Below are 16830 nucleotides of genomic sequence, written 5' to 3'. Positions count from 1 at the left end.
ACTGATCACCAGCATGCACATATGCCCGGGTTGGGCCGTTCCACTGCTTGAGGAACCCTGCTTGTTTCCCAGCTATCCCTGCCCTAACCACCACTGATTACCATCAAAATCTGGAAGATATCGAATCAGATGATCACACGGGCCAATTGGTATGTTGCAGTTTTTGATTGGCTAAACACAGGCAGTGTATAAAAATGCAAGAAATTTCTCACCCAGTCAAAAACTATAATGCGTAGTGGCATGTTATATTAATATTTAATGTTAATATAATATGCGTACTGGTAGTGTGACATTTTTGCATGAGGAAGAAGCAAGAAAAAGAGGAAGTAAAAACGTATTAAATTGGCCTTCTGCAGAACCAGACGACGTACAGCCTTTACCCTTCGTTCAACATGATGAATCAGCCAAACGACAGCTGATATGAGCTGCTAACGAGCTCCTACGGTGATAGGCACACCACAAATTCTACACCAAGTAGATCAACCACAGTCCCCATCTGTCTAACCGCAGCGGTGAAAGAATTTGCTGTGGTGTGTTGGGGCCTTTGGACTCAGAAGTGATGCACACCCCCAAAAACTCTCGGTGGCCAGGTTATGATGTCTGAGAGTAAACAACTCTGCAGTGACGCATAAAGGGTGAAATGACTAACAATAATTTGTGTTATTCCTTTTTGTCTCATGCCTCAAGAGATTTTGTCAAGTGTTTTATTTCTAGTCTATTTGTTCTTGCGATCCTGGTCCTGTTTGTCATCTGTTCAAACTTCAAAGTCAGTCAAATTTTATTTATTATTATTATTATTTTATAGGTTTTCCTGACATTAAAGAACATTTCATTATTCAAGAAACTGCAACTAGATGTCAACGTGTATTCATAAAATATTAAATATTTTGTCACAATTAATACTGTATTACACAGATTTTTTTCATGTTTTGAATGAATGATGTCTACATAAACATAGTTTTTTGAAACCTGAGCAGAAAAACATCTTGGTGTCCTTGGTAAAGGGACACCTAGAGGCAAAAGTGGGTATTTCAAATGTTTTTCTCTATGAGACTTCACTTCCTGTGACTCAGCATTGTAAAGTACACAAGCACATTTCCTGAACGCTTTATGGAAATCTTTTCCAGCAACACAATGACAGGTAAGTTTACGTTTGTAATATAAATAAAATATATCATCATGCACAAATACATATTTTAAGCTTGTAAGTTCTGAGACGAAAATGTAGGGGTCAGTTAAGAGGCCTGGGGGGTGGTGCTACAGAAAGTCATAGCATGTTTCAAATAAGAAATGGGCGTGTCCCCATGAAACAACACAATTGATTACAGGTGTGGCAGATTAGGTGAAGTGATTATTGTGATATTGCTCTGCGAAGATGAAATCTTTTTTTTTTAGCGTATCAAAAAGCTAGTCATTTGATTTTACCCAGTAGACACAAAGAATGCAGTCCAATACATGTCATGCAGCTGATCATTCTAGATTATTATTATTATTATAAAAAAATCACTTGCATTGTTTAAACAAACAGCACACCAAAGGGTTACAATACTTCACTTTCAAATATTCTAAAAAAATAAAAATTTCATATTTAAACCTTTAGGGTGGCATGGGGGTGCAGTGGGTAGCATTGTCCCCTCACAGCAAGAAGGTCCTGGGTTCAATTCCCGGTGCTGCTCTTTTTGTGTGGAGTTTGCATGTTCTCCCTGTGTTAGTGTGGGTTCTCTCCAGGTTCTCTGGCTTCTTCACTCAGTGGATGAATATTTTAAACTAACCTTTGTATTTACTGGCCTGATGGAAATGATGGAGTCTAAAAACATGAACTGTAGTGAGTGTAGTGCTTGTTATATTGTAAACCAGCTAAGGTTTGCATCATTTGAGCAGAGCAGGAAATTCTTACCCGGAAGGATTTCTGTTCTAACATGAATGACATCCACAATATGGGCATCAAAACTTCATTATATTAATATTATTATTAAGATGACACCTTAATAGTATGTTGATGGTAAGTTTAGCAAGACTAATAATGAACCACTAATGTTATGATCACCTAGTATTTTCTTTTACAGCCTATACAAAAATTAAAACATGCCGTGCCTTGATTGAAAGGTTAAACCTTCAGGATTATAATTTCATAAATGTTTTTAAGACACTAACAACGACAACACTGAAACTAAAAATATATGACTGGATTCCTGTGGTCTGTGCAGAGTTAGCACTAGCCACAATAGCAGCTAACAGTTAGTAGTTTTTTCATTGGTTTTACTATCTTTGTCAAACAGTTCGAATGTATTTAGCTGCTGAAAAGTATGCAGCAATATATAGATTAGATCAATTTAGTATAGATAAACAAGAGACAGATAATGTCTTTTTATTGGAATACAAGACGTTTCTTCTTCTTTCAATGACATCAATAATGTAGTATTTGCCATTTAGGAAATACTGCCATTGTATTGAATCTGTACATTTTTACTAACTACAGGAGTGTACTTGAATAGTATTAAGTTTAATACATTTTCAGCTCCCCCAATACATCTGTCAATTTAAAATCTGTAAATCAAATCAAATCTTTCTGCTGCATGTATACCCACATTTCCAGTAACTATTTTTAATTATGAGTTCTTAATTGCTATACGTTGGCTAGTTAGTTATAAGTCTTACGAATAATTAAGTGATTTCTTTCTCCAAACCAGGTCTGTTCTGGCCTCTGGCTTTCTGGTCAAACTCCTTCTCCAGATCTTCCAAACTTATGTGACTCTTGTCATTGTTCCTTCTGAACTGGGTTTTAGCCCCCATTTTAACAAATTCCCAGATTCAAATATCTTGGCATTGACTTTTATGGGGAGGCTGAAAAGTTTGAACCCCCTATTATTGCAACACACTGTCTTTTGCAATAGTGTATCAACCAAGACTGCCCCACAGCATTCTGACTCTTTAGGTACTGAGGGCAAACCATTTAGGGACCTCAGCTTGGGTGATAGTTGGCTTCTCTCTGAGTGCAATGTCTCTGCTTTCCCAATTAAGAATATCCTTAAAATATGATAACATCCCCAGTCAAGGTCAACAGCTTCCCCCCTTCAAGGCCCAACAACACTCCACCAACTCAAAGTACCAGATTCTTCCCAGATGCAACCATCTGGGCTGTGGTACAGTTGGCTTGCTAATACCCATTACTTGCCTAGGGAGTCGTACAAGCTAACCAGGGTTGGCAGGACGTCTTCAGCCTCCTGCAATCCTTACTTCTGGTGTCCACCACTGGGTTCAGGGGTTGCTGCCACGACAGCCATCAGAGATCTTACAACCACAACTCCAGCCCAGGGTGTTGGGGTTTACATGAATGCGACTTACAGAGGGCCTTCTTCCCTTATACCTCTGCAGGAGGTATAAGGGAAGAATACACTGTATTTAGTCATGTAGACACAGGGAAATTACCGTCTCATTTATTGTAAAAAACAACTATGTTGGGGACCTAGCAAGCCCATACCAGCCATTTGCCTCTCACCTTAAGCAACCCAGAGTGTATGTGAAACTCAGCCAGACTGTCTAACCATTACTGCTGAATAACAGACACAAGCTAAGCCTCAACCTCAGAGGGCCCTGCCTTTGACTGCTGCATGATCTGCATTGCACTGGCCCCCTTCTTTTGTGGTCACTCAGTATTTCAGGACAGTCTGCTCTCGGCTGGCCAGGTGCCGCTCTATGATGGACTAGAGATCTGTTTAAGCTGTAATACTTTAAGGTTGGTTTCTTAAGACATTGTTTGATGTTAAATTGGCTTTTTTCAAAGTTTTAAATAAATCACTGGTGAGAGAGAAAGTTTAATGTCTTTGATGACTACGAGTACTTTTTTAAAGGTTGCAGCTTAATCAGTCAGATCATCATGTAATTACTATTGACTGATTACATAATTGCACGCATAAGAAAACTCTATCAAAAACATGGAAATGTGATTTTATTAAATAAAGAATAAATTACAATAAGAAATTAATAAAAGTCTCAAAATAACAGTGAATTATACCTTAATATATCACCAGAACTCTGAAAGTGGATATCATATAATTTTACAATATGATGTTGTACTGATTCAAATGAATGAGTGATATGAGGACAGTCAGCTGTCCGTTTTAGTTACAGCAGAATTTGACTTTACGTGTTAATGTATACATCACACATTCAGAAGCAGATGATACGTTGTCTAAATAATGTGCGGATGTGGTTGTGAGTAAACGTGGATACAAGCATGCACACATACTGTAAACACTGTTTCAAATATCTGCTCAAAAACTATAGACTGCACTTGAATCACAGACAACTATTATTTTTATGATGAAGATATTACCATTTATATCAAAACTACACAAACATGATCGCTTGTAAAAACATGATTCAATGTAGAACAAAATACTGAAAATACTGACAGTATGAATTAATTATGTTCTTGGCATCTTTGTGCTGTAGTTTATAGTGGAACAGTTATCATGTTTACAAATAATAAATTGACAAGAAACTATGACACCTGCATATTGAGCATATATGATATTATTAAAACCTCTTAAATCTAATGTAGAGGGATATTTTAATTACACCTGTGGAAAAAAAACAAAAGGTCACAGCAGTCAGAATATCAGAGGAAACTAAGCTTGACTAAATGCTTAACAAGTCACTGCGTTTATGTAGGAAGTGCACCACTAAGTGGTGAACAGGGAGAATAAAATTTTAAACACAAAGCATGTTCTTAGTGAGATACGGTCCTTATCACAGGGTCTGAGCTCTGCAGTGCTCATATATTTCAACGAGGCATCAAATATAAGTAATAATAAGGTGATGTCTGGTCTCAGACATCCGCATACACACACATGTCATGTTTATTTCTTTTGTGTTAGAAAATATTGTGTTTGTGAATGGCTAGTGAGTGAGTTTAAGACCCGCTGTGGTAACCTAGTAAATGGACAACATGCCTTTCCTCTGAACCCAGTGCTGTGTAACAAACCATAATGAGCCATATTGTTACAGACTGTTCTGTATGTATTTGCATTAATTTAATGAATCATAAATTACACTATCTGCAGTAAGCACAGTCATGCAGTCTGTCGACTGTTTAATTACACACTTTGATGCCCACAGAGCTGCATTTCATACAGTATGTGACTAATGCTGCAGATGCCTCTAATCTTACAGAAGGTCTGCACACACAAACAGTTTGAACCTGGGAAGTCAGACTTAAACGGGGCAAGGAAACGCCAGAGACACCGGAGAGGAAATCAGCTCTGATTGTGTTGTTAGTTAAAAAGTCGTCCTGACAGTAAAGCTACAGCCAATCTTTCTTTAATTAAGAAGTTGCTGCTAAGAACTCAAAAAAAAAAACAATTTGTGAAGAGTCAAATGCAGCGCTGACTCGTGCATCACCCCTACACAAGAATTAGGGTTTTAATATTTAAAGCAAATATTTATTAAGTGTCAGAATTTGGATATTTTTTTACACAACACTAAAAATTAGCCTCTTTGTCACATAATAAAGTGGCACTTTCTGAGATCGTACTACCTGGATGTGACAAGGCATTGGCAGTAGATAAAACATTAGTTTTATAATGGCACTAATTCTCTGGGTCCTTTCATCTGAACAGTAAAAGAACGACTTTCAAAAGTAGCCAGAGGGTTTGAGATGAGTGTGTCGAGATGACGTGGGGGAGGGGGTGGATAAATGGTCAAGTGAAGATTGAAATCTGAAAAATTACACTATTAAATGACACCGATTTTCACAGGACATGCAACGATGCAGTGCTGCCAATCAGTTCATCCATCAGCTTCCGCGCACTCTCACTGACTACAGGTTACTCTCTTGGGTGTCATTGGAGGAGATCGGGTGCAGACCTCCATTCTCATTCAGTCTCTTGGCACGGTACGTTTCATAGTGAATGTTATGAGTGACCTCCTTCAGATCCTGGAGGTGAGATCTAAGGAGGACGGACGCAGAAACACAGAGTTATGTGTCTGAAACACAGGTTTAGGATATTGTTTATTGCAACAGACTAAAGTCAGGATTGCATGTTTGCTTTAAGTTTCCAACCTTCTAAATCCCATTGTTTCTAACTGTCTCTTGAATAACTATGCGATTTAAAACTGTATTTTACCTGATCAGGAAGTCCCGCAGTTGGGCAAACTCACAATGGTTGGGATTTTCAACTGCAAGGAAAAAAACAATAATGTTCAAGTAAGATAATGAAGCAGGATGAAGTAGCAGTTGTGTCTTTATCTGCAGAAGGCTGCATCACTCACCTTCTACAATTCCCCACGCTGTCTTTCTCCCCAGAACTCGTTTACCATTCACTTGATATTCTTTGTCGCTGCCCACGACAGCAAAGGGCATCGTCTCCTATAGACAGAGACATTTCAACACAAACCACAGCACCTTTGAAAGCCACGCAACTTCTATAGGCTGAAACGAACAACATGCCCCGGTGCCCTGACGTTATGCCCGATGGAGGCAGCGGATGGTGATGAGGTCAGGCCGAACAGGGTGAGACTTATTTTCTTGGAGAGCAGCAAAATGGAGGCACTAAGAACAGAACCACTTACCCTGATTTTGTCATTGTCGCTCTTGTCTTCCATGTCGTCGTCAAACTCTTTCTGTGGGTAAAACTCGATCCCGCTCGTCTCCAGCTCCTTCCTTACCTGCACGAAGGTTTGTTAAGGCACACAAATATTGGTGGCAGGTAATTATTTAAGTGGTTTGGCCGAGTATTTTTTTTTTACACACACCACAATTATGCCTGTTTGGCCTGAAGCCGTTAAATTTTTTGGCCACTAGGAGGCGGCGGAAATAATGTATTGTTAAGTAGGTAAAGAAGTTAATTCACAAAATAAAAATCAATGCTACAACACACAATAACACTGTAGAGCGGAGAGGAGGCTCATAATTATTTGTGGCTTTTTTACATAAGGGAGGTTTTGAAGCCAAGCCACAGCTCTGGTGGGGAACCACATAACGGATGATGGACAGACGCGCACGGCGGCCGTAACCATTTACTGACTCGCTCACCCGCTGTTTGAAGTCCTGTCTCTCCTCAATGGTCATCGTGTCTGCTTTGGCTATGACAGGAATAATGTTGACCGAGTGACTCAGGCGCTTCATGAACTCAACGTCTAACTGGCGAAGCCTGGGAGCGAGAGAGCAGAGAGGGAGGGGCTCAGGTTAGATTAGACCGTGATCCTCCCAATAGGCTGCAACAGCAAACGGAAATTGAGGTTATTTAACATCAGAGGGACAAACAGGATTATTAGCTGTCTGGTCTCATATGTCTCCTCGTCTCTCCTGCAGCATTTACGAAACATTTACAATGTGAGCGCTTTCTAAAAGGTCTTCTTGGCCTCAATTACTCCATGCAAGAAGAATGAGAAACAAACACAGCATCCGTTTATCCATCACAGGGCAATTTCACGGCTGTCAGCTGGAGCTAATTGTGAATGTTACACTTGATGCCAAGTGTCGGTGATGGAAGTATTTTGAGTATGTGTGCGCGTTGTGATCGCTGTTCCCTTCAAGATCATCTCGGACGGATCGCTGTAGAAATGGGACCATTAATCCAGAGCAACTCACGAGTGTCCGGTGGGGGATATGAAGTAGAGGCAGCAGTGCACCCTGGTGTCAGGGATGCGCTTCTTCCTGGTGATGTTGACCTCCTCCTTTAGGAACTTCTCATACTGCTCGTTGATGAACTTGGAAATGGGCTCCCAGCTGCAGATCAGGCACATGACAAGCAAATGACGTGAAAAGAGAAGAGGGTGCTAAACGCTGATACGCTCCTCAGCGAGAAATCCTGCTTTTAAAGCTGACAAGAGGAAAAACAGCCCTTTGTGAAATAAGCTGTAACTATGACATTTATGAGGATTTAATGATCTGGGAGCTGGAGAAACCCACCAGTTGTCGTTATTGATCTGGTCTCCGAACCCTGGAGTGTCGACAACAGTCAGCTTCATCTTCACACCACCCTCCTCAATGACTGTGGTTCACAAAATACAGGAGACAGCGTTGGTTTAAACGGGAGCCACAGAAAGTAAGCAAAATCTAAGATAGAAACGTGAATCACATCATGTTTTTTTTCCACATCTGCATTTCGTGCTGGTTGTGTCTTGTGGTGACAAGGGCCAGTTAACTGCATGATGAGCACCGCACAGCCTCTTTATACCAGAGCGTCTCCACGGGGCTTCACAAACAGTGTCAGTGCCACAGCCGAACGTTTGCTTTAAATAGGCGTCTGCTCTAAATGCTAGAATATTCAGGGCTGCGGGAAACCATGATCATTACTGCCGGCCGCTGCTCGGTCTCTTTAATGGCGTCTGCCATCACCTGGAGGTGTAACAAAGGCATTGTCCTGCGTACGCTGCCGCAGAACCACAGACCCAGCTTTGTGTCAGTTGTTGTGTCAAACACAACAATTTGATCCGGCCAATGACAGGCAGATTATACAGATGTGCTGTCCGCTTCCTGTTTTCACCTTTTATTGGCTGGACTATTTGGACTAAGTGATGGAAGCATAAATGAATTGCAGACAGACTGACACATTGTGGGCACATAGAACATTAAACAATGGATTAACTAACACTAACAAATCAAAAAGCACTTGGCAAAGCTGCGGCCTGTTTATTTATTAAATGTGTTGTGGTCGGGGACACTGCAAATGAAAAATGAGTACTTGCATCACTCTAATTAACACTGTGGGTCCTTAACATGCTCCAGGTCAGACTGAGCTTCCAGGTGTGAATGTGCTTAGTAAATAAAATCAGGACTTTCCATTGGGAAAAACAAACTGTAATTAACAAGATGCGAAATTAATTTTTCAAGTATTTGAACAAGAAAATGCATTAAAGTGCGTTTACCCACTCTAACATAAGCTTAGAGAAACCACCAGCTCTGGCAACGTGTAGACAGTGATGTTCAGACGTGATCAAAGCGCCTTAGACAGACTCCAGTGCTTGTGCTAAAGGCAGCGTGTGTAGCTGAGCTGGAAATAACTGTGGCGTGTTCCCAGCTACACCGCGGTGCTGATCTACTGTAAGTAGGCTACGCAGGACCTTAAACAGCGCAGTCAAATTAAATTCTGCTATAAATGTCTGGCTCTGGAGGAGGAACAGGAGCCCCTGCGTTTCTACTCACCGTGAGACACTGCCTTGATGTCCACAGTTTTGGGGATCTTGTCATCGCGGGACCACCCTGTGCTCCTCCTGCTCACCTGCGACTTGAATAAGGTGTTGACAAGCGTCGACTTTCCCAAGCCGCTGTGGCCTGAAACGAAGGAGAACGAGTCAGAGACAATGAAAGCATGGAATGTGAGACATTGACCAGGCACTAGGACCCAGGGACCTACCCACTACCATGATGTTGAAGTCAAAGCCCGTCTTCATGGTCTTCTTCCTCATCTGCTCAATGATGGTGTCGATGCCGATGTACCCCAGCAGAGTGGACCCGGCGCTGGAGTTGTGGGAGCCGGCGTGGGCGTGGCCCGCGGCGTGGCCCGCGGCGTGGCCGGGGCCGTGGCTCCCGATGGGCACCGGGATCGCGCTCGGCGGAGGCGCGGAGACGCCGCCCCCGCCCCCCATGATGCCCAGGCCCTGGGGCGGGAAGGAGCTGGAGGGGGAGGGAGCCCCCACGTTCGGGGGCTTGGCCGGGACAGCAGGTTTGGGTCTCACCTCTGGAGGAACGATGTCGGACATGTCTGCAGAGGCGAGCGAAGAAACGGAGTTACAGCAAAGCTCTGGCACACGAGAACGAAGCAGGCGAGAGAAGCAGCTGAGTGTCCTCTTCTTCCTCATTCCACACTGTAGAAAGTGCTGCAGTTTATTGCATGAAAAACACTTGCTTTCATCTTTTTGCTAATTCTTAGAAGTCGACGGTCATACGGCTGCAACACATTTCAGTGCTTTTGATAAATAATTCCTTGATTAAATAGTGAATATTTGCTGTAAAAAAGTGACAGATTCTCCAAAGCTAGTGAAATATTTCATTTCTACCAAGTTATGGGTGTTTTAACAAACATTCTTCAAGTTTTAAGGTTAAATATCTGCAAACAATGCTTGTTGCTTTGTGGATTGTTAAAACTGTTCACAGGCCAAATCGTTCATTAAACTGGGAAAATAATTAGGTAAATAAATGAGGATGACCTTGATGGTTAGTTCAGCTGTCACCCTCTTCATCTCCACTGTAGCAGCTGAAATCTGACAGACGGACGCCACGCGCCAACACTTGGGCGAACAATGAAAAAGCATCTGCTGGTTTCAACCACTGCAGGTGAGCGACAGCATGTGTGGGCAGATGGTAACGGTAACGGACGTGAGGCCGATGAAGCCGCTGCCTCGGGACAGACACGTGGAACAGCCCGCTGCCATGAGAAGCTGCAGCACCGCCGTATGTACAGAACGCTCAGGTCACTGAGGCAGCGCCTGTCACTTTGATTTATAGCACACAGTGGTCATCCAACAACCCCCCCCCCCCCAGCCTGCCTTCTCACTCCATACTGCCCTCACACCAAGGACGGGGCTGGAGGGGGGACCACAGGAGGCACTGGCCCTGTACAAACCCAATGGACCCCACTGGTGCCTTATAGTGAGAACCAGGAGGAGAAGGCACTCTTTTGTTTTCAAATGAGACTCCGGTCGACCGTTTTTAGATGCTATGATGCACGTTTTAAATTATACATCCCACATCCGTATAATCTATTCAGTAATAGAAACGGCTGCTGGATCCTCTTCACACACTCACACTATGCTGTTATTACCCAGTTCCTTCAGCCTGAGTGGGATCCTCCACACTCTACAGCTCTGCGGGGTAATTACAGCATTTTCGCCTGTCTTAACACCACATCGTGCAGTGGCTGGTGATGCTGCGGTGACACCGCGCGCTGCTCCCCAGGCGGAGCGCCCGTTTCCGCGGCAGGCGCGGCTTTTTATCGGTTTCCACACGGCGCACGAGGTTGGCTCCATCGCCGCCCGCCGACCCCATTGTCTCCCTGCGCTCGCGCTGATCAGCGGCAGCGGCCGGCGGCTCCGCGTTAGCCGCTAGCTAGCCACGGGGACGCACCGTCACACTCACCGAGCCGCGGTCGAGTGATGAGCCGGAGCAGAGGAGCGGAGCGCGGGTCGTTCCCTCGCGGATGTGCCTTCGCTCTGCGTGGAGGACCGAGCGACGTGGAGACAGCACAATAAAGCGAGGCGCGATCATGTGATGAGTCTGGGTACCTCTGCTCTCCTTTCCTTCTGGCCAGGAGCCCCCCTCCTGCGTTACCATGGCGACACGGGAAGAGGGTGTGGGGAGATGCAGGGCGCACGCGTAGTATCGCAAAGGGCTCAGAGGGACATTTTTTGGTACTGAGTCAATATTAAGGACTATTTATAGAGCATTCTGGACAGTGTCATAATAGGGATTAAAAAAAAGAAAACTAACATTGTAAAGTGTGTCTTTACAAAGAAGTTCACTCCACAATGTAAAATGCAACTTCAATGCAAAATGCAACTTCAACCATGACTGAACCAGTCATGGTTGAAGTTCTAAGACGTTTTTACCTTGTGAAAGCTGCATTACGAGCCTAAATGATAAAATCTGCTTAACAAACATCTGCGCCCAAGAACACACCATGTGACCGATACCTAGTACTGGTTGTTACCAAAGTTTACCTTAGTACCTGGACAAGATGCAACAGTCACTCCATCAGTACACACTAGGGTACCAAGGACCTATATCATACCTTCATAGTTTCTTTCTCAGAGGTCTAGACTAAGCCTCCTGCTCCAAGTGTTTATGTTTAGATTTTGTAAAGCATTCATGATTTGTATCTTCGAATAAAAAAAGACATATCTTAGAGTTTCAGAGTAAATTAGCAACAATTAGTGTTAAAACTCAAATAAGGTACAAAGTGATGTCAGTTTGCACAACAGTATGTGGGTTATAGTGCTAATAGTTAAGGTCTCTGACAAATGTAAACTAAAACTACTTATACCAGATATTAAACATATGATTCACACTTTTAATAGTTATAACAAAACACAACTGTTCTATTCCACCACCTCTCTCTCCATGTGTTGAGTGCATCCCTGCCCCTGTGCAAAGCTGCTTGGCAGGTCTTCTTGTACTAGTCACTAACAGACTCTGATGGAGTCTGTTACTCTGCTGATAAGCAGCAGCATCTCAAATCCCTCCGCTGTCCTCTTTGACCACCCCCTCGTTCGCGCTCCCACACGAACAGATTAAAAAGTAACAGATGAAAGACTCGCGTCGCGTCGGCTTTCATGCATTTGACGACTCGGGTGCGTGAAGTGGTCTAAGTGCTCTGGGTGCCTCTGTACTCACCCACGTACACTGAACCAGGGTAATGCATGGTGACGTAATAGGGGTCCTCTGGTTCCTCCACGATGGAAGCTCTGTTTGCTGGAGCGCCAGGTGGTTGAAGTGAAGCCAGTGTCATTGTCTCCTCTCTCCGCTGCAGTGGCGTCGGCGGGACCCCGTTTGTAGCGACGCCGGATTCGGCGCTGAGCGGCCCGTGAGCCGGAGGCAGAGTCCAGTTTTTCTCTGGGTGTCGTTCTAGCTGCTTTGTGGTCATTACACAATGGTCCGATGGTGCAAAAACGGCTCTTTGACTCAGGTCCTCAGCGCCGGCGGCTCGGGAAGCGTCCTGCGTGTGAGGAGGGTTCAACCTGTGCTCACACTGAGCGTCCTCTGAGACGCACTCAGCCCGGGCACCTCGGCTGCAGGCCTTCAACCGCAGTGCGCCGTGCTGACGGGGCTCACAATGTCCTGTAGCTGCGTGTGAACTGTTTTGCTCTTCCTGAGGTCTCCTGACACCAGAACCCAAATCGGATCGTCTCCTCCTCGTCTCGATATTAGGTGAAACTGTTGACTGACTCCAGGGAGGCTGCGTGGAAAGTGATATTTTAGGATCGAGTTGTAAAGCTGCACTTCTCTCTGAATTCACATGCTGATAGGATTGATGCCTGGAGGCCAAGCCTTCACTCTGAGCATAATGCCTATTTTGAGGGGAGTCTGTACATGTCCTCTGAAGTTTCCGGCTCCACTGTGTAGCCAATCCATCAAACACAGACTCAGAGTCTCTGTGAACAACATTAGCAGACTTAATCCCTTCAGACCCTTCAGACAAACAGGTTTTCTGTTTACTTGTCAATCGACTCTGTAGAAATTCCAGGCGCTGTTTGATGTTTGTGTTTGGTTTAGAAATTGCAGTCGACTCAAAATTCCTCCGCAGCGCTTGTTTGTCTTTTAAATTATTATCCGTTTTGCCTTCACCTCTAAGTAAGCCGAGGTTCGCGGAGGCGACTGACTCTTTTGTTGTTGTGGGACAAGGTCTTCCCAGTGTTGGATGAGTGAAGTCCAGGAAGGCCTCCAGGTCCAGAACGTCGCCCTTTGTGTCCAGGGACAAACTTTTAGCATTTGAGATGGCGATTGATCGAGCGCGTCTTTCTTTAGCCACCGGCGACGGCTGCCTGCCACCATGGCCGTCCGAACCCGTGGGAGACGGACTCAGCCTCGGTGCTGGGACGACCAGCGTTGGAGACACGCTTGGTTTGGGCTGATGAAGGTGCAGCGGTGGCTCGGACAGCTGTGCAGCGGGGGCAGAGTCGCTCGGCTTAAGTGTCAGAGTGGGAGTGGGAGAGGAATTTGGCTGGGGAGCAGGAAAAACGGAGATGCTGGGCTTTGCAGAGAGGGCTGGAGAGCTGTGGGCCGTGGCTTTGGTTCTGGGGAGGGTTGAACCTCTCCCTCTGTGGTTCATCTGTGGATGCTGACATGATTTGGACGAACCGACGGGAATAAATGATCTGGACAAAACAGCGATAGCAAGAATTACAGAACATACTGAATATAGCAAAAACTGCATTTACAGCGAGCGGTCAGATTTCACCTGTCAGCTGTCTGCTTTGAGTCCTGTTTCTCGTGGACGAGCCCCTTTTCATCAAATGATGGGATCTGAATTACTTTCTTTTTGACGACAGGGGAAGCAAGCGGGAGAAGAGGAGACACCGATGGTTGTTCTTTAGCTTGTCTGGAGGATGCCGATACTCGAGTGGTTCCAGGTGTCAGATGATCATAAACACTCATTCTGCTTCAGATAAGTTGTGAAATTATGAAAAACATTGTGTAAGTGAGCCTTGTCAGGTACTTATGCTGTAAAAGTGCTGCAAAAAAGAAATACGTCACATCTTTTTAGTTTAAAGTATAAACCTGTAGGAATATTTATACTGGAAATAACCAACAAACTGTATTCTAAGGTTGTAGCTACTTGAGGTCTAGCAAAATTATCTACCATCCACAATATAAAAATTAAATGTGCAACAAACAATTCTTTTATTTTGAAAATCAAATCTGCAAACTAGCTACAGTATAAATTAGCATGGATTGAAAATGATCAGACAAAGTCTAAGTGCAACAAATATGCAGCTGAGTAAATATTAATAGACGTCAACTTCAAAGATGGCAAAAACATCTGGAAGCGTTTGAATAAAGAAATAAGGTAAAAGACACAAACCTGCTGTTTGATGCTCTGTGTGTGGTTGATGCACTGAGACACTGAAGGCAGCGTGAGGGACGCAGAGCAGAGCAGTAGGAAGTAGTGGGCACAGACGTGCCATTCTCTCCATTCCTCAACACTGAGGCTTCACTGTTTCACTCCCACTGTCTGTCAGTTTGGTTCATAACACAGTGGTTAACGACAGGACAAACGAGAGGTGGAAGAAGACCACTTCGTTACCTTTTACTACTGATGAAGACCATTTGAATGATCACCTTGTGTATGAAAGCATACAGTGCAAACAGTTTTAGGATTAAACAGTTTTATTTGAACCAAAGAAGCCAAAGATCATCCAGATGTTGCCTCGCCATGCTGTCGACAAACGCAGTAAAAACAAAAAATAGACACTTTGAACAAACACTAGTTTTCCTGTAACCTTGGTCCAACTACAATAATTTTGGCACCTTGAATACATGAGTTGCATTTTCTCTGCACATGTTTTTATACTAAAGTCACTACTACACCGTTTTTGGCACAGCGGCACTAACAGCTCACATGCTTCTCAGCAGCTGCCATGCCAACATCTCCAGAGAGAGCGTTGGAAACCCTCCCCAACACATTCGTTGCACTTATGTCATCCACGACTAAACGAATGCACAGCATAAGGAAACTGCATGGTTTAATGTCAAGTGATTGTCAAATTACAAAACGCATGTAAAAGTTGGCCCAAGTATAAGATGGTATGAAATCTACACCGAGTTACAAACATGTTTCTAAAGGGACACGTCTCCGCCAGTCGCATCTCCGTCTGCGCCGAATCTTCTCCTTGTGCATTTGGTTTCCTTTCAAAAACAACAACAAACTTCTGACTTTGTCCCCGATCTCTGTAGCTAACAGGTACAGAGGGCAGAGACAAGTCAGAAGAACAAGACAGGCTTTGTATTATCACGCAGTCCTTCCATCCCCATCGTTGAGGTGTTGGCTCTGCCCCCCCCGTCCCGGCAGCCCCCCTGTCCAGATGGCACGCCGCCTCGCCCTCTTGATCATATCAGGGCATTGCGATCGTCATCTCTGCAGTTCACGCTGGCCACCAGCGGGTGATGCCGGACGGTTTTGCTGCTCCACTTGTGGGCATCCTGCAGCCCGGGCTCCAAGAAGTACAGGCACGCGCCGAAGCCCGCCAGCACCAGGACGGACACCAGCAGGTAGAGGGGCACGAACCAGTCCAGGAACAGCCACGACATAGCTGCTGTGGGAGCGAAAGGGGTGGGGCGGGGGGGTGCACGGGACAAAAGACGGATGAGGGGAGACACAATGGAGAAGAGAAGGCGGGAGGAGAGATGAGAGGGTGGATGAGCAGATATATGCATGATAAACTGCAGCATCCCATCGGTTACAGGCATTGCTGGGAACACCTTGCAGTGACAAGCAGACTATCAACACGTCTGTCGGCGGCTTTCTAAAAATAGAGCCCAGTAGTAAATAAAGGGCACCGCGCTCACCTGCGGATGCTGCGAGATCGCGGGGCCTCCGTGCGTCGGACGGTGCGTGTCGCAGAGCAGCCGCGGGCCACAGCGCTCAGCCGATGATCTCCGGCGCCGCAGCTCCCGCTGGTGAACGCGCAGCGGCAGGAATCGCAGGTGCTCTCCTCTCTGAGAGGAGCGGGGGACAGAAGCTGCATGCGGCTTCATCCTCCAGCTCTGACGTTCGGAGGAGGGGCGGGGGTTGCCATGACAACCCCCCCCTGCTGGTGGCTGAGAGGACGCAGGGAGTGGGAGGGAAACTTATATAAGGAGACTCATTTTTTACTTTTGGGGGGGGGGGTAGAAAGATGAGGCAGGGGCAGAACCCGTCAGATGCCTCTGGATGCGCGCTGCGTAAAATCAATTCCACTCCATTTAACACCGAGACCATCACACAGTTTATGTGGCACCGATTTAAGACAGGGGCCGTTTTTTTGCATCTCTCTATAATCTGCTCTGACTGACGCCAGCTGCAGTGTTTCAAGGAGTCACTCATGAGTTGAGTTTTTCTTTTCTGAAATGCTGAATACAGAGAGCGTGGCCTACTTAATGAGAAGTTGTCAGAGGATGCCATCGCTTCTAATGACTGCCGCTTTTAGCTCAGCTCCAGATGAGGAGCTGCGATGACTGAAAGCAGCGAGCGTGACGGCGCACGGATGCCGAGTTACGGCGCAGAGCGGCGGAATTCAGCCGCAGCATCGACGCGGCTCCTCTGCTGCTCTCACACCTGTCGACCGGCCACGGCACCGGGTGTTTCCCAGCCAAAACAGAAGCACCAGGTGGTGTTCATGCAGAGAGGG

At 45.2% G+C, this 16830-nt stretch overlaps 1 protein-coding gene across 2 annotated transcripts; it reads right to left on the bottom strand.

The window, feature by feature from the left end:
- Nucleotides 1-3932: 3932 nt before the first annotated feature.
- septin3 (septin 3) lies at nt 3933-13744 on the bottom strand. 2 transcript variants are annotated; one of them, XM_055508546.1, is made up of 10 exons: nt 12338-13744; nt 9363-9710; nt 9152-9280; nt 7916-7997; nt 7595-7732; nt 7037-7154; nt 6574-6669; nt 6274-6370; nt 6129-6180; nt 3933-5951 (listed from the first exon to the last, which is right to left on the bottom strand). In XM_055508546.1, exons 1-10 carry the CDS (start codon nt 12585-12587, stop codon nt 5822-5824), a joined length of 1440 nt encoding a protein of 479 aa, XP_055364521.1. In that variant the 5' UTR covers nt 12588-13744; the 3' UTR covers nt 3933-5821. The 2 variants fall into 2 exon arrangements, with proteins under 2 accessions (XP_055364521.1, XP_028998178.1); XM_029142345.3 differs by lacking the exon at nt 12338-13744 and adding an exon at nt 11084-11284.
- Nucleotides 13745-16830: the final 3086 nt, after the last annotated feature.

The sequence above is a fragment of the Betta splendens genome, chromosome 1 (assembly GCF_900634795.4).
Source record: "Betta splendens chromosome 1, fBetSpl5.4, whole genome shotgun sequence".
Lineage (NCBI taxonomy): Eukaryota > Metazoa > Chordata > Actinopteri > Anabantiformes > Osphronemidae > Betta > Betta splendens.
Note: the sequence above shows the minus strand (reverse complement) of the source record. Positions and strands in the feature narration are given on the sequence as shown.

Excerpts from the sequence above, each read along its gene's own strand:
- septin3 (XM_055508546.1), bottom strand. The coding sequence starts at position 12,587 with ATGACCACAAAGCAGCTAGAACGACACCCAGAGAAAAACTGGACTCTG. Across the intron at positions 9,711-12,337 it reads CCCTGGTTCAGTGTACGTGG|ACATGTCCGACATCGTTCCT; the intron begins GTGAGTACAGAG and ends TCGCCTCTGCAG. Across the intron at positions 9,281-9,362 it reads CTTCAACATCATGGTAGTGG|GCCACAGCGGCTTGGGAAAG; the intron begins GTAGGTCCCTGG and ends CCTTCGTTTCAG.